The following is a 22274-nucleotide window of genomic DNA, read 5'->3' as shown; positions in this document are numbered from 1 at the left end:
CAAAAGAGAAATTCTACGTCCTGTATTTTTATCCCACAAATATTTTATAAGAATAATACTATTTAGTACACTCTCATACGACTGTGATACAACTATAAAGATGTGGGAGTGAAAGTCAACCTTTGGATCAATAACAACTTGTAAAAATAAAAATCAACCTATTTTACATGCAAGCAGCAAACTCTCTTAAAGGTTAAAGTTCAGAGCTCTCCATCCCAAAGCTCTTCAATGGACTTGTAGGGTCCACGAGCTGAAATAAGTTCCTCCTTGAGCATCATCCGGTGCTCTGCTTGATTTCACTGATCTTCTTACTGTCATCCTCTGATAGTTCCCAGTCAAAGATCTGCAGATTCTCCTTCAACCTCTCCTTGTTGTAGCTCTTCATCACAGGAGTCACCCCTTGCTCATATATCCATCTAAGACAAACCTGAGCAACAGTCTTCCCCCTTGCTTTTGCAATCTCCATGAGAACTTCATTCTCCATAACATGGTTGGTGCCCCAACTAGTCACTTTTGCTCCCAATGGAGAGAAAGCAGTGACAACAATTCCATTTGCCTTGCAAAAATCTATTAGTTTCTTCTGTTGCCAGACAGGGCTCATCTCCACCTACACAAATAATACCAAATAAACTTACTCAGTTGTGCATGCTCCCTATACTCATTCGAAATTAAAAATATGCAGACATTGACAGAATTAGGAAAGACATCAACATAAGAATTCCATATCACAATTTTGACTATAAAACAAATGATGCTAATTCCTAACCTTGGCATGAAATATGTTCAAGAATATCTCTCAAATTGCCATGAAAAATACAAAAGCATTAAAGGGGAGATTCATTGTCAAGCTTGTGATGGCCTCTCAATCACCCTAAATAAAAGTTTCTTGCTTTCAGTATTTTTTTTTTTGGTAAATGCATAGCAAGTTTTACAATAATGAATTTGTCATTATTCGTTTATATATATTGACGACTTGCTTATTTTTTGAACTAGCATTGATGTTGTGCATGAAGTTAAAAGATTTATTACATCTAATTTTGATATGTAAGACATAGGTAGACTTAATGTCATCTTAGACATTAAAGTTATTAGAGATAATGATTGCATTATTTTATCTCATACATATTATGTTGAAAAGAGCTTAAAAGATTTGAGCACTCTTATTATCCACCTATGTCTACACCATATGATTAAAAAATACACTTGGTTAAGAATCATGGTGATGGTATTATTGCAAGAAAAATATGCACAAATCATTGGTAGCTTGATATTTTGACAAATTGTATATGCCTTGGTATTACATATATTGTAGTAAATTGAGTAGATATACTCATAATCATGGTATTGAGCCATTGTGATGCGATTTCTAAATTGTTGAGATTCTCAAAGGGCACAATTAATTTTGGTTTGTCTTATTGTGATTATCCTGCTATATTGAAAGGAATGCAACTGTAGTATTGATTCGGATGAACAAAGCCTACTAATGGCTATTATGTGTTTACTCTGGCTGGAGGAGCTATCTCTTGAAAGTCCTCGAAAAAACTTGCATAGCAAGGTTTACTATGGAGTCAAAGTTAATTGCCTTGGAGAAGGCATGAACTGAAGATGAATGGCTAAAGAACCTATTGGTTAATTTATTTAATTTGCCTTTATATGATAACATAGTTGGATCTATGTGTTTATTGTGATTGTCAGGCTACCAAAGCTCGAGTAAAGAATTTATAATGAGAAAGTACACAATATTGTGAGGCAGCTTATTGAGACCGGTATATGTCCATGGACTCTGTGAGGTCATAAAAGAATTCTGCAAATTCTTTTACCATGCCACTAGAAGAAGGCTAGTGAGAGAAGCATCGAGGGGGACAGGACTGATACCAAAATCATGACACTGTGATTGATACCCAACATCTATGATTGGAGATCTCATGAATAAGGTTTAATGGGAAACGAAGTCACAAGTGAAATGAGGTATGGTACTGTCAATTTATGTTTATTAACTATCTTGTTGAGAAGATTAGTGATGAGTCCATCCCTATGGTGTAAGACAGTACAAGATGCAGAGTGATTAAGGATGAGCTTAAAGCTCTTAATGGATCCATAGTTCCTACTTGTTGGGATGGGGTGTTCCCTGCACACACTCCTGATGGATACCACCTATACGAGTGTGGAGGTGCTATCTCCTATGAGACTTGGGTAGGTCTCTAGAGCGCTCATGAAAGCCATTTTATGGTGTAATAACAAAAGCTGCAGAGTGAGTAAGGATGAATTTAAAACTCTTAATGGGTCCATAGTCCCTACTTGTTGGGATGAGATGTTCTCTGCACACATTCTTGATGGACGCCACCTATGTGAGTGTGGAGGTGGTGCCGCTTCCTATGAGACTTTGGCAAGTCTCTAGAGCACTCATGAAACCCAGAGGCGCATGGCCTGTATAAGGCGCCAACTCGCTATAGAACAACCTAATTTTCTTTATTTGATTTGATTTGACTTTTTGTTTATTTGATTTGATTTAATTTTTTTTGTTTTTGGAGAAAGTTATGCGGATGATAAGTTTGTTTAACTTGTGGATTTGGTTAAAAGAGTTTAACTCTACCACGATTCATTAAGTTCCTACTTATTTATCCAAGGTGCGGTTAAAACCTTCGGGTACCACACCGATGCATGCTTTCAATCTCCTTTTATTTTAATGTTTGTAACATGTGGGAGATTGTTGTAATATATGTGTTACAAACTATTGTTTTTCTTTTCTTTTCTTTCTTCTTAAGCCCTTTTATTCTTTGATTAATATCCAACTAGTGGTTTCTTAGAAATTATTATTGTGACCGTTTGGTCATTAAATACCATTTAATTTCTCTATACGTTTTTTACCGTGAGTGGTTAAACCCTTTTATTGCTTATGACCTTTGGTCATTAACAATTCCATGTGTTTTAATTCTTCGGATCTGGCTTACATGCTGTTATTAAAATAACAGCATGTATGTTGTAGTTTAATCAATGGTCACGATTGAATCTAAAAGTTGACTTAATTTTAGAAGCTTTTAATAAGAGAGAGAAAATGAAAAAAAATTTTGAAAGATTCAATCTTGACCATTGATTAAACTACAGCATGTAAGCCGGATCCTAATTCTTCAACAATTTTGCCCATTTACAAGGCTTTATGGCATTGTTCATTAATAAGCTTTTACGGTTTTTCTTCAATCATTGTTGACCGTTTGGTCATAAAGTCTTTCAAGACTTTGGACAGAAAAAAGTGTGAGCTTGCTTTATATATTAAGCCAATTTTCTTTGTCTACGTGATACACAAAAAAAGAGCACTTGAGATATATATATATTTTTATATATATTACTTCTATGTTTCAATTATGGATTTGTTGTTCTACAAGAAAAGATTTTGGTTGTTCTATTAGTCTTCGTTCTTGGAAGTGCGTCCTTAACGAAGGTAGATGCTATAGTCTAATCCTGAGAGGTTGCGTGTCAAAGGATCCGATCGCACCGAGTTATACACTCCGGGAGGCACGAATCAACATTTAAGGACAACGCTCTTGCGTGATTCTATAACATTATGAGATATTTCCATACTTTACTTTTCATCTCTTGTACTTTATTTATTTTATTGTTAATTTTATATTGTAATTATTTTATATCAATGAGAATTTGTGCACCATCCAAAATTATTTCCAACAACCCTAATGAAATCTGTCAAGTATTTTGACGGAATTTGATTATTAGGACTAAATTGTTATTTTGACTTATTTTGATAATCTCTAAATTATTTTATTTTATTTTTTTATGTCATACAGATGGATTTGTAATTTAGGCCAACAATATTGACTGATTTTGCATTTATATTTTTTTTAGTTTAAGTCTTTTTTAACTGTTTTTTATTTATTTATTTTTTAATTTTTTTATATGTTTAAGTTAATTTATAAGTGTTTTTTAAATTTTTATATATTTCTATTTTTTGTTTTAATTTTATTTGGTCTTTGGTTTTTGACTTTTTTTTTTATTGAAACTACTGATACATTAATAAGTTTTTTTTTTTTTTTTTTTTTTTTAATTTGTTGAATTTTAAGGGTATTATATATAATTTTTGTTTTTAAAATTATGGTATTTTGGTCATTTCAAGTTTTTTTAATGAGGTTGACTGACGGAATGAAATTTTTGGTAAATAAATGATAGTTTGGTGTGGTCGGGTGGTGAGCTTAAGGGCCCCACTTAAATAGTTTACTACAAGGCATATAAGCTTCAGCCTTCAGCACTGAGAAGTGGATATTCACTAAGCTTCAACACTTCACACTAAATATTTTTTCTTCTCTTGACAAAATACCTCATAGGCAAAATAACCATTGATAAAACCACCGAAGCCATCATCTTGATTGGTTTTAGAGACTCCGATGTTAAAGGCAAGGAGGTGAGTAAGGGTTCGATTGCGGGAGTTAAGGGTTGAGTTAAAACAAATGAAAAAAATTCATGAGATTGATTTAAATTAAAAATATAATTTCATCTCCATTGTATTTGATAGTTTTATCTAATGTGTCAAAAATATATCACTTTGGTGGGCGGATTAAATGCTGGTTCTGATCAATCTAGTACTCTCTGTTTCCCAACACAACATATTGAAAAGTAGAAAAGCATATTACTGTCCTGCACTTCTATGAGCTTGGCAGGCTACGATGCACAATCCAAACCTGAGTCCTTCTTAGTCATCCATGTCTGGATTCATCGATCTTGCCAAAGTCTGTAATAGGGAGTTGGTCCAATTGCTGTTCAAGCTGAGCAATGCAGAGGAAGAGACATTTTTTAGGTAAAAAGAGCTGAGCAATGAGAGGAGACTAAAAACCACATGTGACACACATTAAACTTACAGGTGCAAATCTAATCCTACGTAACTTTTTACTTTAACATAAAAATGGGATCTACCAAATTACATAATCCTATCTGCCTAGTGAACTTCCAGAATCACAGATAGAATGCTAGAGATTTTGAACATATTCAATCTTCTAAGTTGTAAACATATATATCTAGGCATAATACATTGAGAATCACATATAGAATTCTTTTAACAGATTTACCATAATTTTGGTTTATATCTCATAAAATTGGGAAAGGGCTCAGCCAACATGTCCTCTCCCCTGTTTCACTCCACCTGCCATTTGCCAAAGATATGGGAAGCAAAGATGAACAAGCAAAGAAGGAATTTTGATCCCCTGTAATCCCTTTTTCCCTCATTTATTTAGGAAAAAGAAAAAAGGAATTTTGTGCTGCACCAAGCTCGTATAGTGTGAAATATTAATACAATAACAGACTATGAATAAATCACATGGTCTAATTGTGGGCAAACTCCTAATCATGCTAAGAATAAATACCAAATAAACTTACTCAGTTCTGCATGCATGCTCCCTATATTCATTCGAAATTAAAAATATGCAGACATTGAGAGAATTAAGAAAGACATCAACATAAGAATTCCATATCACAATTTTGACCATAAAACAAATGTTGTTAATTCCTAACCTTGGCATGAAATATGTTCAAGAATAGCTCTCAAATTGCCATGAAAAATACAAAAGCATTAAAGGGGAGATTCATTGTCAAGCTTGTGATGGCCTCTCAATCACCCTAAATAAAAGTTTCTTGCTTTCTGATCCTAAAATCCAAATACATCCTCTTTATTAGCATGCCCTAAAATGTCAGCAATTTGGGCTCTGCTTGGAAAACCACTCTCCACTCATTAGCAAGACTTGTTAACTGAAACTATTAACTGATCCATTGGAGGATTGTAAGAAGAACCCCAAATGAAAGTGGCTTCATTTAATGATGTAGGACGGCCTACACCCACTGCTCAAGCGTCTCCTTAAAAGCGCTCAAGCAGCAGCCATTCTTTGGTGCAGGCAGTGTGCACCGCTCAATGGACACTTGAGTGGTGGCATCACATGGAGCAGGCAGAATGCCCCATTCGAGCTGAAGCAACCCAGTGTGCTCCACTCAAGCAGAGCAGCCTAGGCTGTATTGCTTCTGTTCACGCGGTCTTCAGCAGCTAGTTTCAAAAAAAAAGAAAGGATCTTATCACAGTATTTTTTCCACTTCATTTCCATCCAAAGTTTTGTTCCAAGCAAAAAAATAAGAATGTCACTGCCTCAATGAAAAGAACGCAATAACTTGAGCTGGGTGAGCAAAGCAATCTGAGAACTTTGAAGCCCAAAATGTTATGGTGTTCTACATCATATTCTCATATAAGCACCTCATCATTTTGCTTTGCTTCATAATAGAGAAATTGCATAGATAGCTTAAGGCACCAAATACCAAGTCCATGCTTCCTGAGCATTACCTAGAAAGGCAAGTTCAATTCCTAAACAAAATGTCTTCCCAACAAAAACCAAACAACAGATCATATTAAGTCCAATAACAGAGTTGTGCAAGGAACTTTTTTGTTCATGGCACAGTGCAAAGGTTCTTAGTGGCAAAATCTCAATTTAGCACTGTTCAATGATACCCATTTCTCAAAGCTTCCTTGCCCCTAAACTTGAAGAAGCAAGGGGCTATTTGGTGCATAAACAACAAACATGAACGAGGGACTCAAATCACCAGAATTAGCACAGATGGCACTTAAGCCTGAAGGAGCCAATGTAAAATATTTCTGCTACAGGAAATCCTAAAGCGTAAAAACAGGAGAACACAAGTGAATAAAGAAACTTCAGCAGAACAAGAAGGATAAAGAAGAGCAAACAACATCTATCCCTTAGAGGACCTATCTTCTAGTACAAGCAAGTATTCTTTATAGAAAGATACAAACAGGTTACTTATCAGTGGCACTAGACATTAATTATGCAAAGTAAGACAGGAAATGTCATACCATATATCAGCTGCAATATCAACAACTTTGAAACTTTACATTATAAAGAAGAGTTATAATGAATGAGAATCAGGACAGTACAAATAAGCGGGAAGATAATCCAGCCATTGTTCATACTTCTCATTTGAATTGTTAGTAAAGCAGAAAGAAATGTCAGATTAAATAGGTAGGATAAGTGGATTTTTAGATAGATCTTAACTTTGTGTGTATGCCCAAAGCAGATCATGCTGTTTAGTTCTGAAGCAATTAGTTCTTCAGTCATCCATAAAAATATGAGGAAGTCTGCACAAAAGTTTCCAGCTAGTTTGCATAATTTTTGTATGAAATATTGCAGACCATTTTCAGCCTTTGGCAACATAAATTTAATAATTTCGCCTTTCAGTATGCATCGAATATGAAATCAACAGTACCCAAAAGCCAGTCTGGGAAAGAATTTTGAGTTTGAAGCACTCATGTTTTGGTGATACTTAAGCTACAAATTCTCTTCTTAACATACACAACCAGGCTCATTTCATAGATCTTGCCAAAGTATATTACAGGGAGTTGGTCCAATTGCTTTTCGGTTCTGAACCCCATTCAACTTCCTTTCCTGATCACTGCACAAAACCTTCAAACATCAATACATCTAGTATCTACACACATACATTAACAACAAAATCCCAAAGGGGATTAAGCTTTGAAACAGTCCTACAAACAGTGAAAAAAACACTTACAGGACCATTTTGACGAATACCCCTTTCAACATCAAACCCAATCCCAAATGGATCTCTCTAAACTAGCATTTCTTGCCAAAATCCACATATAGAAATGAATGCCAAATGAAGACCAGAATAGAAAAGAATATTTATGGTAAGGGCATTTGGCGAGTGTCTCGTGTAAAAGAAAAACAAAATGAGAGAAAAAAAAAAAACACCTTTTGCTGTGGGGTACTAGGATCTGGTCTGAAGAAGATAAGTGAAGGAGAATTTGTTGAAGCTTTTTTTGTTTTTTTAATCAATAAATTTGTTGAAGGCTTTGTTGCCACTAGAGAGAAAAGGTCTCGTATTTTGTTTTCTCTTTTGTCAAGCTTTGGGTTTTAAATAGTTTTATTTTAATGCATCTTTTAATGTTGGAATTTTTCCTCGAAAGTCTATAAATATAGGCTAGTTAAACCGAACTGTGTACATCTTGATGATATGTGTACTTGGCTTATTTTATTCTGCTTATTTATGATCCAAAATATTATTTTTTCGCAACAAATTAGTATCTGAGTTAGTGTCTTTTTTTTTTAGAATAGCTACTACAAAATTTGTTAATCCAATGTTGCATGTTAAAAATACTATCTCCTTAGTAGAGGTTAAGTCTGTTTTAAATTATATGGAATTTCCGACTATATTGAATAGGAAAGGCAATGATAATCAGTATAATGGTTTACTTATTAACAATCTTTCAAAAAATTTCTCTAATTTATAAGTCAATCCAATAAGAGGAACTCACATAAAAGTATATTGAAAAATTAATTGGTCGATCACAATCAAAGTCGAAGAAAAAAATTAATCGTTACTATAGTAAAACAATATGGTCATTGCAAAGCTGAGTATTCAAATAGTCAAAACTCAACTTGGTTCGGCCTGACTGGTTTACGGTCAAAGCCCCACGGGTTCAATAGATTCAACCACAAGCTACAAGAAACAATATACAAAACCAAAACAGGCAAACATTAGGTGAAAAGACCCCAAGACCTCACCAACCATCCATACAAGGAGAGTTTTGAATTGGTTTTTTTATTTAAATAACAATAAAAAGTGATTGATGTGATGTACGAAATAAAAATGTTGGAAGTTGAATTTTAGATGAATAGTATGAGGCCATGGCCAAACATAGCTGGCCTTAGCTAGGTTTAGAAGTTGAATTAACAGGCAAACATAGCAACCTACTGCTTGAAACATTGGGTGAAATGGACCCCAAGACCTCACCAACCATACATACAAAGAGAGTTTTATGCTAAACATGATTACAAGACATAACTCTAGCTTCACTTGAAGCCTTATTCCAAAAAATCATCGAAAATTCTCCTCCAAATAAAATACAATTCAGCTGTGAACATCAGCTTGGAAGCTAGCAATTGAGGGGATTCCCTTTGAAGTAGTATGTAACATTGCATTCATCACACAAAATACTCTCAGAAAAATAAGTGATCATGATTTTCTTCCTCAGCATTGCTAACTTATTTCTACTGTTCAACTTCCTTCTAATGGCAGACAAAAGAGAAGTTCGACACTGAATGCTTTTGCTTTCTTCATCTTTTTTTTTTTTCCTGAGCTACTTTTTACTTTTGATTCCTATTATGCAATGAAAATCATTGTATCAGTTTTGGAAACAAGTGCAGTTTACTCTTTCTCTTTTTTATTATTATTTTTAATTTTTGAAGTACAATCAGACAGAAGGGATGGATATTTCCCACTACAGATGGGGCACTTCACTAAATCTGGCTGTGGCCCAATAAGTCACATGGTGGTGGGTATAAGAATTAGCACTCATATTGTTATTGTTTAGTAAAGGCAAAAAGATACCTGTAAGGTGTGATTTCTTTAATGGTAAAAGAGACAGCAAAGAATCAAGCTGTTGTGGTTGTAGACAGAACCGCAATGGAGGCAAGGGGTTTATGGGAGATGAGTTGTCCCACTAGACCATGAGTTGAGAGGTTTGGATTACCCAAAGGAATGGATTCCAGTAGGGAAGCATAATCTTCCCCATCCCAGAGCTTTGGTCTGGGCGATGAGAGCTTCAATGCTTCCTAAGCATTGCAAAGAAAAGCAAGTTCAATTCCTAAACAAAATGTTTGCCCAATAAAATGCAAACGACAGATCCTATTAACTCCAATAACAGAGTTGTGCAAGGAACTTTTTTGTTCATGGCAGAGTGGAAAGGTTATTTAGTGCATAAACAATTTAGCACTCTTCAATGATACCCATTTGTCGAAGTTTCCTTGCCCCTAAACTTGAAGAATCAAGGGGCTATTTGGTGCATAAACAACAAACATAAAAAGAGAGACTCAAATCACCAGAATTAGCACAAATTGGCACTTAAGCCTGAAGGAGCCAATGTAAAATATTTCTGCTACACGAAATCCGAAAGCATAAAAACAGGAGAACACAATTGAAGCACTCATGTTTTGGTGGTACTTAAGGTACAAATTCTCTTCTTAACATAGACAACCAGGAGAAGCACTCACTTCATAGATCTTGCCAAAGTCTATTATAGGGAGTTGGTCCAATTGCTTTTCAAGATGAGCAATGCAGATACAATTTTTGGGCAAGTAAAATGAAGGAAGACTCAAAACTACATATGCCACACATTTTCCAGAAATTTACAGGTGCAAACCTAATCCTGATCTAACTTTTTAATTTAACATAAAAATGGGATTGACCAAATTACACATTCCTATCTAAGGCCTAACGAACCTTCAGAATCACTGAAAGAATACAGGAGATTTTGAACAGATTATATCTTCTAAACATATATATCTAGGCATCATACATTGAAAATCATCGAGAATCATAGATAGAATTCTTTTAACAGACACCAAAATTTTAATTTATATCCCAAAAAGTCAGGAAAGGGCTGAGTGTCTTGGTAGGAACCTTTTCATAGAAGTTGAGTCGGAAAAAAAAATACAATGTAGAATCTATATTCTAAATCTGTACAACAGAAAATAGCTACTAAATCACACAGCAAACATGTCCTCTCTCCTCTTTCACTCTACCTGTCATTTGTCAAAGGCTTGGGAAGCAACAATGAACAAGCAAAGAAGAAATTTTTTTGTTGCACCATGCTCGTACAGTCAGAAATATAAGTAGATAACAGACTATGAATAATGGTGTGCCAATACTCACTCAAATTTCCCATCATTGCCAAGTGAGGTTTTTTGATAAGCATTCCCACAGCCCTCAATTTATTCTCATGCAAGCAGAAAGAACACTTTTTTAATTATTCAAACAACTCAAGGGCACAAGAAATAAACCTCAACCAAATGTAAGGGCCTATGCTATAGGATGGAAGACCTAAAACAATAAGTGATCCATTCGATGATTGTAAGAAGAACAACCCCAAATGAAAGTTTGCTTCTTTTAACTATTGGAATACGGGGTACCCAAAACTTTGCAATATTCAATTTTACGGCCTACAGCCACCACTCGAGCGGAAGCAACCCAATGTGCTCTTCTCAAGCATAGCAGCCCAGACTGCTCTGCTCAACCGGTCTTCAGCAGCCAGTTTCATAAAAAGAAAGGATCTTATCACAGACAAGATATTTTCCACTCCATTTCCACCCAAAGGTTTGTTCCAATTTCGGCATCATTAGAATAGAATTTAAAATTTCAGTTTTTCTCACACTTCTTTTCAAACACATTATTTTTCTTCACACCTCAACTGTGAAAACAAAGCAAGAACTTGAGGTGGGAAAGCAAAGCAAACAGAGAACTTTGAAGACCAGAATGATATGGGGTTCAACATCATATTCGGATATAATCACCTCATCATTTTGCTTTGCTACTTCTAGATTGGACTTTATCTCACAGCACATGTGGTAGGACCTCTTGTCTTGGACTTTATCTCATTAGCAATGTCAAGAATTGTTGCTGCACTGACTTGAGCACCACTGAAGTGACCAAGAGCAGGAACATCACTAACACGAACAACTTGATGTCTCGGTGCCTTTCGTCGAGATAGTTCTGTCGGTGTCTCGGTGCCTTTCGCTTGTGCCTTTCAGGGCACAAGCGAAGATTTGGAACCTCACAACCAGGGAGGAAAATGCCTTGATCCTTGTCACCCATGGACAGGAACTATTTCAAAAAAAAAAAAAAAATTGTTCAGAACATAAAAACTGCACACGTGCGCACACAAATACAGTGAGAGAGAGAGAGAGAGAGAAACCTGCGAAGGAAAACGACTCCTCAAATTATATCCAAACTCTCCAATTTCTGTAATTTGATTGTGGTAATGTGCCAGGTGAATTATTGCTGTAATTTCCAAACTCTCCAATTTCTGAATCTCAACCGATTTCTGAATCTCAACGGATTTCTGACAGTATGCTAAGTAAAGATGAGGCGAACTTTTCAGGTTCGACAGATTTGGGAGTGTTTCTAATGATGTGCAGCCACTTGCATCTAAAATCCATAAACTTGCGGGGAGTTCTAAAATTGATTGAAGACTCGCGCACTCACTTAACATCAATGTAGTTAACTTAGGAAGGCTGCCGATGCACTGAGGTAGATTAAGGAAATTGTTTCTTCCTATATCCAATTCCTCGAGTGAAGACAAACACCCAAGATCAATTGGAAACCCATCTTCAGACAGATTGCAGTCGTAGAGATCTAGCCTTCTCAAAGAGCATAGTCCAGAAATGGAAGCTGGGAGGAAATGTAAGGGATTGGAGCTTTTTGGTGATATCCACGATGAGAAACGCGATAACCAAGACTTTGAAGATTGTCCTTCACATCCTGATAATGACACAGTTTCGAGATTCTTCAAAAGACCAAAGGAGGCAGGGAGTTGCATAATAGCAGTTCTGTCCGCATGCAATTTCGTTAGAGCTATCATATTCCCCAATTGCTCTGGTAGCTTATCAAGTTTTAAGCAGCCACACAAGTTAAGAATTTGAAGAGATTTTAAGTTAGAAGTACTTCCCGGAAGATTCCTTAAGTTATGGCATCCTTCTAAATTTAGCAAAACAAGTCTTTCTAGATTTCCAATGGACTCATGAAGCTCAACTAAACTTGTGCAACCTTCAAGTATCAGTATCTCCAGAATTGGGAATTGTAAGAAGTTTGGTGTCTTGGTGAGAAATTTGGAATTTTTTAGATTAAGGACTTTCAACCTGTTGAGTATCTGTCAAAACAAAATCGTTAAAAGAGAAGAAAGAAAGTCTTGACTTATAAATTTAACAATAATGAAGAAATAAAAGGAAATGTAAGATTTATTATTATACTTTGATCTCCTTCCAGACTTGTTTGATATTACTATCTTGCATGTCAAGGATAACAAGGTTCTCTAAATGAAAACTTGATGGGAGAAATTTTAAAGGACACCTATGCCAACAAAGCCATCTTAACCCTTCAAAAAGATGTCCATAGCATCTTGTGAGATTTGCACCATTGATTTGGAGCAATCTCAAATTTTTCATCTTTGCAAATGCTTCAATTTTAATATGTACATCTTCAAGTTTAGATGGATTTAGAATGAGACCCTCAACTGCTTCTGATCCCTGGAGAAATAGACAATAGGATTAGTACCACACATTAATGTGATGCAGACATGATTATAAGTGCTAATAATGTGATTTGCATGCCTTTTTACTATATCCGTTGTTGACATGATTTAGAATTTTTTATATATTTATTTAAGATCATACCGTTATTATGTGTTATGTGGATAAACTATTCAAGGAATGATGCATGCTTAATTAGTAAAAAAACATGACAAAACTCATGAATACCTATATAACAAGCATATTATGTGTCTGTGTATTCAAGTGTTTATATATGAATGATTAATTATGCTTCTTACCATTTGTTTGTTAAGCACGTGTAAGACATCCTCATGACACCACAATCTACTACGTTTTCCTATATCGTTGGATGATCTTTCACGAACAATCTCCCTTCCCATATCTCGAATTAGATCATGCATCCACAACCCATTGCCAATGATTGTGACAAGAGACCTCTGAATGAGAATATTAATACCAATTTCAGGAAAGAAACCACAACCATCAAATATTTTGATGGCATAATCTTTGTCCATACCAACAAAGAAACACGCAATATCAAGGAATGTGTCCTTCACAGTATCATCATCTAGTGAATCAAAGCTCATTCTAAGTATTTTCTGAATATGGTGGTGAGGATATTTTTGTAGTTTTTCCAATGCATTTTTCCATTCTATAGTGCTTCTTCCAGATAGATAGGAACCCAAAATTTCAAGAGCTAATGGAAGCCCTCTCACATAATTAACTACACCAATTGAAAGCTCTTGGTAATCTTCTTTTGGATGAGTCATCCTAAAGGCATGCCAACTAAAAAGTTGAAGAGATTCCTCATGATTCAATTCCTTGACCTTATATTTTTCATGTACTCCAAGTTCAGTTAGCAAATGTTCATCTCGAGTTGTTAAAATGACTCTACTTCCTGGACCGAACCATTCAGAGCTTCCGGCTAATAAATTGAGTTGTTTCAAGTTATCCACATCATCAAGAATAACAAGAACTCTTTTACAACGAAACCTTTCCTTAATCAAATTGATTCCTCTATCAACATTGGCAATCTTCAAGTTCTTGGATTTTAAGACTTCTGAAAGAAGTTGTTCTTGTAAATGAACTAAACCATTGGGTTGTTTTGAAATTTCATTAATGTTTAAAAGACAACTGCTTCCTTCAAATCCATTATATATTTGGTTATAAACAGCTTTAGCTAAGGTTGTTTTACCGATTCCACCCATGCCATAGATGCCTACAATGTTAACATCACTTTTTCCAAGATTTAATAAAGCTTTCATCTTTTCAATACGATAATCTATACTTATTGGATGTTTGGCAATATCCAAGCAAGCATTGTTCACTTTACTCAAAACTTCATCAACAATTTTCTCGATGAACCTTGATTCGTACCTGATAAATATAATTTAAAAGAAAACAAAAGAACAACATGAGCACAAGTAAAGAAAATGAAGAAAATTATATGAGTCATATGTGTCAAAAGGATATTATTATTTCAGTCATTTGAGACTAATTTTCGTGGTAAACAATAAAGTAATATATATCAAATTTATTAAGAATGCCATTAAATATATTTATATGCAATTCCTTATATATCCTACCAAATGACATGCAAGGAAACAATTTTTGTCATTTTTTTTTCCATTTGGATGACAAAGTCATTTAGACTATGTTTGATACGCGAAATAACTATTTCATTAAATAAATAAATAAGTAATATTTACTAAGAACTGAAATTTGAGAGAAATAGTTATTTCGTCATTTCGTGTACCAGACATAACTTAACTGTTTCATGGAAAGCATTACTATAAAATCATTATGTACTCTGCCGGTATAATGGGCATGGAACGAAAAACCATCAATGAAGTAATGCAACTAAGAATTACCTTTCTATATATGATTATATTATATATACAATTTATTTTTATTTAACTGTGTGGCCACCCTAATTTTTTTTTTTTTTAAATAATAACTTAAATGGTACCACGGTTAATTTGTCAAAATATTCCTACAACAAGAGAAGGAGATAGATTTTTAAAAAGTATTTTGCATTTTGAGGGGGTATTTTGTGTTGTTTGTTGACAAAAAGTAAAATAGTAATAATAATGATGCAGCAACATATATATAATACCCGTTTGCAACGTTTTGGATATCCCAACCGGAATGATTTGCAGCTTCAGTAAGAGCTGCTCTCCAGTTGTGCACCCTCCCCATCTCTGCTTGAAACCGGTCTTTATGCCCAGCAAATGCTTCGGCAAAAGTTCCGGTTTGTTTTCGCACATAGGATGGGTTCACGTCATAAAATATGGGAAGAAGAGTTTGGCCTATAGAATTCTTACAGCGTATGATCTCCACAAGCTCATCAAGACACCAACTAGAAGAAGCATATCCTTTTGAAAAAACCACAATAGAAACCTTTGATCCTTGAATAGCTTTGATCAATTCGGTAGAGATGTGCTCCCCTCTAGGAAGCTCATCATCATCTCGGAAGGTGCGAATTCTGGCATTCATCAAGGCGGTGTAGAGGTGATCGGTGAAAGTTTTGCGAGTGTCTTCACCTCTGAAACTTAAGAAGACGTCGTAATTCCAACGGATTTGAGCAGCCATGGATACGGAAATGCTTGCTGTAAACTTGACTGAAAAAGGAGGCTGGCTCTTGTGAGTTAAATGTTCGTAATTCCAGGTAACTTTTCCAGCTGTTTGCAGTTACCATCCACTTTCCTTCAATTAATTGTATGCCAATCTTTTCCAGCTGTTTGCAATTACCATCCACTTTCCTTCAATCAACTCTGGCGTAGCCACGTGGAAGATAAATCTCAAAGATGTTTTGTAGAAAATGAAATGATAAAAGTGAAGAGAAATATCATTTCCAAATTATTTCCCACTATATAATATTAAATTATGACGAAGCTAAAATTGATCTTCCAAGTATTTTCTGCATTTTTTAAGATTCTGTCGCGCTTAGAATAGCCATACATAAATATATAAAACTATAAAATTTAAAATTTAAAATTTTTAAAAAAATAATAATAATTTATATCTTTTTTTAGTTCATATATTTATATTTTTAATATATTTATTTATTTTTAATTAAGAATGGCATGTATCATTATTCTATTGGTGATAACGTAATACATTAATGAAACCTGTTAAGTATTTTGACGGAATTTGATTATTGGGACTAAATTGTTATTTTAGCCTATTCCGATAATCTCTGAATTATTTTATTTTATTTTTTTATGTCATACAAATAGATTTGTAATTTAGGCCAACCACATTGACTGATTTTGCATTTATATTTTTTTTAGTTCAAGTCTTTTCTAACTGGATTTTTTTTTTTTTTTTATATATGTTTAAGTTAATTTATACGTGTTTTTTAAATTTTTATATATTTCTATTTTTTTGTTTTAATTTTATTTCGACTTTGGTTTTTGATTTTTTTTATTGAAACTACTGATACATTAATAAGTTTTTTTTTTTTTTTTTTTTTTTTTTTTTTTTATTTGTTGAATTTTAAGGGTATTATATAAAAATGGGATCTACCAAATTACATAATCCTATCTGCCTAGTGAACTTCCAGAATCATAGATAGAATAGTGTAAATTTTGAACATATTCAATCTTTTAAGTTGTAAACATATATATCTAGGCATAATACATTGAGAATAACAGACTATGAATAAATCACATGGTCTAATTGTGGTTAAACTCCTAATCATGCTAAGAATAAATACCAAATAAACTTACTCAGTTGTGCATGCTCCCTATATTCATTCGAAATTAAAAATATGCAGACATTGACAGAATTAGGAAAGACATCAACATAAGAATTCCATATCACAATTTTGACTATAAAACAAATGATGCTAATTCCTAACCTTGGCATGAAATATGTTCAAGAATAGCTCTCAAATTGCCATGAAAAATACAAAAGCATTAAAGGGGAGATTCATTGTCAAGCTTGTGATGGCCTCTCAATCACCCTATATAAAAGTTTCTTGCTTTCTGATCCTAAAATCCAAATCCATCCTCTTTATTAGCATGCCCTAAAATGTCAGCAATTTGGGCTCTGTTTGGCAAACTACTCTCCACTCATTAGCAAGACTTGTTAACGGAAACTATTAACTGATCCATTGGATGATTGTAAGAAGAACCCCAAATGAAATTGGCTTCATTTAATGATGTGGGACAGCCTACACCCACTGCTCAAGCAGCAGCCATTCTTTGGTGCAGGCAGTGTGCACCGCTCAATGGACACTCGAGTGGTGGTATCACATGGAGCAGGCGGAATGCCCCATTCGAGCTGAAGCAACCCAGTGTGCTCCACTCAAGCAGAGCAGCCTAGGCTGTATTGCTTCTGCTCAAGCGGTCTTCAGCAGCTAGTTTCAAAAAAAAATAAAGGATCTTATCACAGTATTTTTTCCACTTCATTTCCATCCAAAGTTTTGTTCCAAGCAAAAAAATAAGAATGTCACTGCCTCAATGAAAAGAAAGCAATAACTTGAGCTGGGTGAGCAAAGCAATCTGAGAACTTTGAAGACCAAAATGCTATGGTGTTCTACATCATACTCATATATAAGCACCTCATCATTTTGCTTTGCTTCATAATATAGAGAAATTGCATAGATAGCTAAAGGCACCAAATACCAAGTCCATGCTTCCTGAGCATTACCTAGAAAGGCAAGTTCAATTCCTAAACAAAATGTCTTCCCAACAAAAAGCAAACAACAGATCATATTAAGTCCAATAACAGAGTTGTGCAAGGAACTTTTTTGTTCATGGCACAGTGCAAAGGTTATTAGTGGCAAAATCTCAATTTAGCACTCTTCAATGATACCCATTTCTCAAAGCTTCCTTGCCCCTAAACTTGAAGAAGCAAGGGGCTATTTGGTGCATAAACAACAAACATGAAAGAGGGACTCAAATCACCAGAATTAGCACAGATGGCACTTAAGCCTGAAGGAGCCAATGTAAAATATTTCTGCTACAGGAAATCCTAAAGCATAAAAACAGGAGAACACAAGTGAATAAAGAAACTTCAGCAGAACAAGAAGGATAAAGAAGAGCAAACAACATCTATCCCTTAGAGAAGACCTATCTTCTAGTACAAGCAAGTATTCTTTATAGAAAGATACAAACAGGTTACTTATCAGTGGCACTAGACATTAATTATGCAAAGTAAGACAGGAAATGTCATACCCTATATCAGCTGCAATATCAACAGCTTTGAAACTTTACATTATAAAGAAGAGTTATAATGAATGAGAATCAGGACAGTACAAATAAGTGGGAAGATAATCCAGCCATTGTTCATACTTTTCATTTGAATTGTTAGTAAAGCAGAAAGAAATGTCAGATTAAATAGGTACGATAAGTGGATTTTTAGATAGATCATAACTTTATGTGTATGCCCAAAGCAGATCATGCTGTTTAGTTCTGAAGCAATTAGTTCTTCAGTCATCCATAAAAATATGAGGAAGTCTGCACAAAAGTTTCCAGCTAGTTTGCATAATTTTTGTATGAAATATTGAAGACCATTTTCAGCCTTTGGCAACATAAATTTAATAATTTCTCCTTTCAGTATGCATCGAATAAGAACTCAACAGTACCCAAAAGCCAGTCTGGGAAAGAATTCCGAGTTTGAAGTACTCATGTTTTGGTGATACTTAAGCTTCAAATTCTCTTCTTAACATACACAGCCTGGCTCATTTCATAGATCTTGCCAAAGTATATTACAGGGAGTTGGTCCAATTGCTTTTTGGTTCTGAACCCATTCAACTTCCTTTCCTGATCACTGCACAAAACCTTCAAACATCAATATATCTAGTATCTACACACATACATTAACAACAAAATCCCAAAGGGGATTAAGTTTTGAAACAGTCCTACAAACAGTGAAAAAAACACTTACAGGTCCATTTTGACGAATACCCCTTTCAACATCAAACCCAATCCCAAATGGGTCTCTCTAAACTAGCATTTCCTTCCAAAATCCACATATACAAACGGAATAAAGAATCACAGAAAATCGAAGCTATAAACCAATGGGGCTAGGGTTCGAAAAGATTTCGTTTCAAATTTCTGAAAATAGATGCAAACGGCTGTTCTAAAGGATGAAGACTAAAAATTTTCCAATTGCAAGAATAATGAAACACAAACCGAACAACTTGATGTCTCGGTGCCTTTCGTCAGAAGTGAAATAGTAAGTTAGTAACATATTCCAAAAGAGAAATTCTACGTCCTGTATTTTTATCCCACAAATATTTTATAAGAATAATGCTATTTAGTACACTCTCATACGACTGTCATACAACTATAAAGATGTGGAAGTAAAAGTCAACCTTTGGATCAATAACAACTTGTAAAAATAAAAATCAACCTATTTTACATGCAAGCAGCAAACTCTCTTAAAGGTTAAAGTTCAGAGCTCTCCATCCCAAAGCTCTTCAATGGACTTGTAGGGTCCACGAGCTGAAATAAGTTCCTCCTTGAGCATCATCCGGTGCTGCTTGATTTCACTGATCTTCTTACTGTCATCCTCTGATAGTTCCCAGTCAAAGATCTGCAGATTCTCCTTCAACCTCTCCTTGTTATAGCTCTTCATCACAAGAGTCACCCCTTGCTCATATGGAATCTAAGACAAACCTGAGCAACAGTCTTCCCCCTTGCTTTTGCAATCTCCATGAGAACTTCATTCTCCATAACATGGTTGGTGCCCCAACTAGTCCCTTTTGCTCCCAATGGAGAGAAAGCAGTGACAACAATTCCATTTGCCTTGCAAAAATCTATTAGTTTCTTCTGTTGCCAGACAGGGCTCATCTCCACCTACACAAATAATAATCATCTTTTTTAATAATAATATATCGTTTGTCAAAATGAAAAGTTGAAGCTGCTGCACTGGACTCACTTGATTCACTGCAGGAGGAATAGTGGAGGAGGAGAGCAGGGTTTGAAGCTTCTTGCAAGAGAAGTTGCTGACTCCAATGAACTTGGCAAGGCCAAGTCTCTGGCACTCCTCCATGGCTGCCCACACAGACTTAAAATCCATGGGCATCATGTCCTGTTCTGCAAAAGGCCATCCCCCCTTTCCAGGCTTCACAGTGATGGGCCAGTGGATCAAATGCAGGTCTATGTATTCCAACTGAAGAGTCCTGCACAAATTGGTCAACTCCAACATTATTTGCTTGAATTAGTTGATTTTCCATAAATCATAATAGCTGCTAAATCACTAAAGTACTGCTTATTTCAAAAGTTTACGTTTATAAGAATGAATATATTTAATTGTTTAGTTTATATTCTAACACTCTCTTATAATAGGTGAGGCCCACGTGGAATATAATTGAAATGAGAGTTGAATGAAGGAGAAACAGTTCAAACTTAAGACCTTTGCTCCGATACTATGGTCAATCATCACTTATTCCAGAAGTACATCAGAACTAGAGATCTTGAGTTCAAAATTGACTCTATGTCTTACCTATTATTTTAATTAAATATTTTACGTATTGTGCCTCACTTATTAAAGGAGAGTTTGAGCCCACATGTTAGAAAAAATGTTAAACTATTCATTAAATGATTAAATTTATTCTTTCCTATGAACTTAAACTTTTGTGATAAGTGGTAATTTAACAATAAATAAATGCTACACACACTTTCACTTTCACACTTTCAAGTGCATACTCTCTAACATGGCACTAAAAATCGTAATTGAATTCAAACTCCAATAGCAATCCATTCAAGATTTACCGTTGATTTTTAGTACCACGTTAGAGAGTGTGCACTTGAGAGTAGAGGTGGCAATTCATGTTCGCATATCAAGTTTGAGTTATGTCAAAGAATGTGTATACGACTATATAGGTTAACCATAACCCGACCTATTTAATTAAATAGGTCAAACTCCTCAAACCTAACCCTCTAATTTTGTATCGGGTTTATGTCGGGTTAGTGGGTCATATCAAAAATTACCATTTATTATGTCGCGTGTCGGATTTGAGTCATGTCAAAAATTATCCTTTAATTTCATGTTAGGTTTATGTTGGGTTCGCGGATTGTGTTAAAAATTGTCGACACTACTTTAGAGTTTAGGAGTTGGGGTGTGTTTAGTATTTATCTTAACAATAATCAACCATAAATTACAATCAAGATCACTGACCGAACTGATTTCTGTAGAGCTGGAAGAACAAGATCAGGATGAGCCTCACTAGGCCACAGCTTGGAAGTAATGAAAAGCTCCACCCGGGAGCTGACAAGGCCGAGTGTGGTGCTTGGGCAATAGCTTCTCCCAAAGCCTGCTCAGACCCATATGCAGAGGCAGTGTCGAAGTGCCTGTAACCCAGCTTGATTGCCTCCAGGACCGCCGATTTGAGGGTGGCGCCGTCGTTGGAATCTGCGGCGGTGCCAAAGCCAATCACCGGCATGCCGTTGCTGCCGGAGGAGGAGCTCAACACCACCTCTGGGATTTTACTCGCTATAGCCATTTGTGTGGCGGATACGGTGAACCTTGAATGAATGTCAGATGTTGGCGTGAAAATGGAGTGTGTGAGGTGATTTATATAAAAAAATCACGTTTCAATTCTATTATTCTTTGACGTGAGGGATGAAGTGATTTTGATGGTAACTTTTAAGCCCACTGCTGCTAAACATGCTAAATGTGCCTTTTCATTTAGTCTTTTAAGTGCTGTGTGGAATTGCGTCCAAATAATAAAGTTTTTAAGTCAAAAAAAATATTTTTCAGCAAAAGTTTTATTTTTAAACTTTTACCAAAAGTGCGTTTTAATCATTTTTAACCTTTTTGGACCCTTAGAAACGCTTTTAATTTTTTTACCAAATGAATATTTTTTTTTTCAAACATACTTTTTGAGTGTTGAAAGCATTTTTAAGCTCCTCAAACACAATCTCAAACAGACCTAGAGTATTCAAATAGCCAAAACTCAACTTGGTTCAGCTCGACTCGTTTACGGTCAAAGCCCCACGGGGTCAATAGACTCAACCACAAGCTACAAGAAACAATATACAAAACCAAAACAGGCAAACATTAGGTGAAAATACTCCATGACCTCACCAACCATTCATACAAAGAGAGTTTTGTATTGATTTTTTTTATTTAAATAGTAATAAAAATAGATCGATGTGTTGTAAAAAGCAAGAATGTTAGAAGTTAAATTTTAGATGA

The 22274-nt window shown here is 35.1% G+C and overlaps 1 protein-coding gene, 3 non-coding genes and 2 pseudogenes across 10 annotated transcripts; all 6 read right to left on the bottom strand.

Annotated features, from left to right (window-relative positions):
- Nucleotides 1-2: 2 nt before the first annotated feature.
- Nucleotides 3-4779, bottom strand: LOC132173874 (non-functional NADPH-dependent codeinone reductase 2 pseudogene; annotated as a pseudogene). Its single transcript, XR_015911357.1, has 2 exons — nucleotides 4689-4779; nucleotides 3-607 (listed from the first exon to the last, which is right to left on the bottom strand). The product of XR_015911357.1 is annotated as a non-functional NADPH-dependent codeinone reductase 2 pseudogene (transcript).
- LOC132163948 (TMV resistance protein N) lies at nucleotides 4481-15801 on the bottom strand. Of its 5 annotated transcripts, XR_015911353.1 has the most exons (9): nucleotides 15238-15801; nucleotides 13400-14498; nucleotides 12822-13097; nucleotides 11768-12721; nucleotides 11367-11676; nucleotides 9406-9629; nucleotides 8454-8514; nucleotides 5073-7449; nucleotides 4481-4772 (listed from the first exon to the last, which is right to left on the bottom strand). XR_015911353.1 is itself a non-coding variant. In XM_088512885.1 (5 exons), exons 1-5 carry the CDS (start codon nucleotides 15711-15713, stop codon nucleotides 11443-11445), a joined length of 3039 nt encoding a protein of 1012 aa, XP_088369011.1. In that variant the 5' UTR covers nucleotides 15714-15801; the 3' UTR covers nucleotides 11137-11442. The 5 variants fall into 5 exon arrangements, 2 of the variants coding, with proteins under 2 accessions (XP_088369011.1, XP_088369012.1); XR_015911354.1 differs by lacking the exon at nucleotides 8454-8514; XR_015911352.1 differs by lacking the exons at nucleotides 8454-8514; nucleotides 9406-9629.
- On the bottom strand, nucleotides 6177-6255 carry LOC148587204 (small nucleolar RNA R160). Its single transcript, XR_015911614.1, has one exon. It is a non-coding gene; the product is annotated as a small nucleolar RNA R160 (small nucleolar RNA).
- LOC132168317 (small nucleolar RNA R160) lies at nucleotides 11302-11380 on the bottom strand. The gene has a single exon (XR_009438833.1). It is a non-coding gene; the product is annotated as a small nucleolar RNA R160 (small nucleolar RNA).
- Nucleotides 15802-17623: 1822 nt separating the features above from the next.
- LOC132168322 (small nucleolar RNA R160) lies at nucleotides 17624-17702 on the bottom strand. Its single transcript, XR_009438838.2, has one exon. It is a non-coding gene; the product is annotated as a small nucleolar RNA R160 (small nucleolar RNA).
- Nucleotides 17703-19321: 1619 nt separating this feature from the next.
- Nucleotides 19322-21639, bottom strand: LOC132173890 (non-functional NADPH-dependent codeinone reductase 2-like; annotated as a pseudogene). Its single transcript, XR_015911356.1, has 3 exons — nucleotides 21255-21639; nucleotides 20013-20256; nucleotides 19322-19930 (listed from the first exon to the last, which is right to left on the bottom strand). The product of XR_015911356.1 is annotated as a non-functional NADPH-dependent codeinone reductase 2-like (transcript).
- Between the last annotated feature and the right edge of the window lie 635 nt (nucleotides 21640-22274).

The sequence above is a fragment of the Corylus avellana genome, chromosome 2 (assembly GCF_965113065.1).
Source record: "Corylus avellana chromosome 2, dhCorAvel1.hap1.2, whole genome shotgun sequence".
In the NCBI taxonomy this organism is placed as follows: Eukaryota; Viridiplantae; Streptophyta; class Magnoliopsida; order Fagales; family Betulaceae; genus Corylus; species Corylus avellana.
Note: the sequence above shows the minus strand (reverse complement) of the source record. Positions and strands in the feature narration are given on the sequence as shown.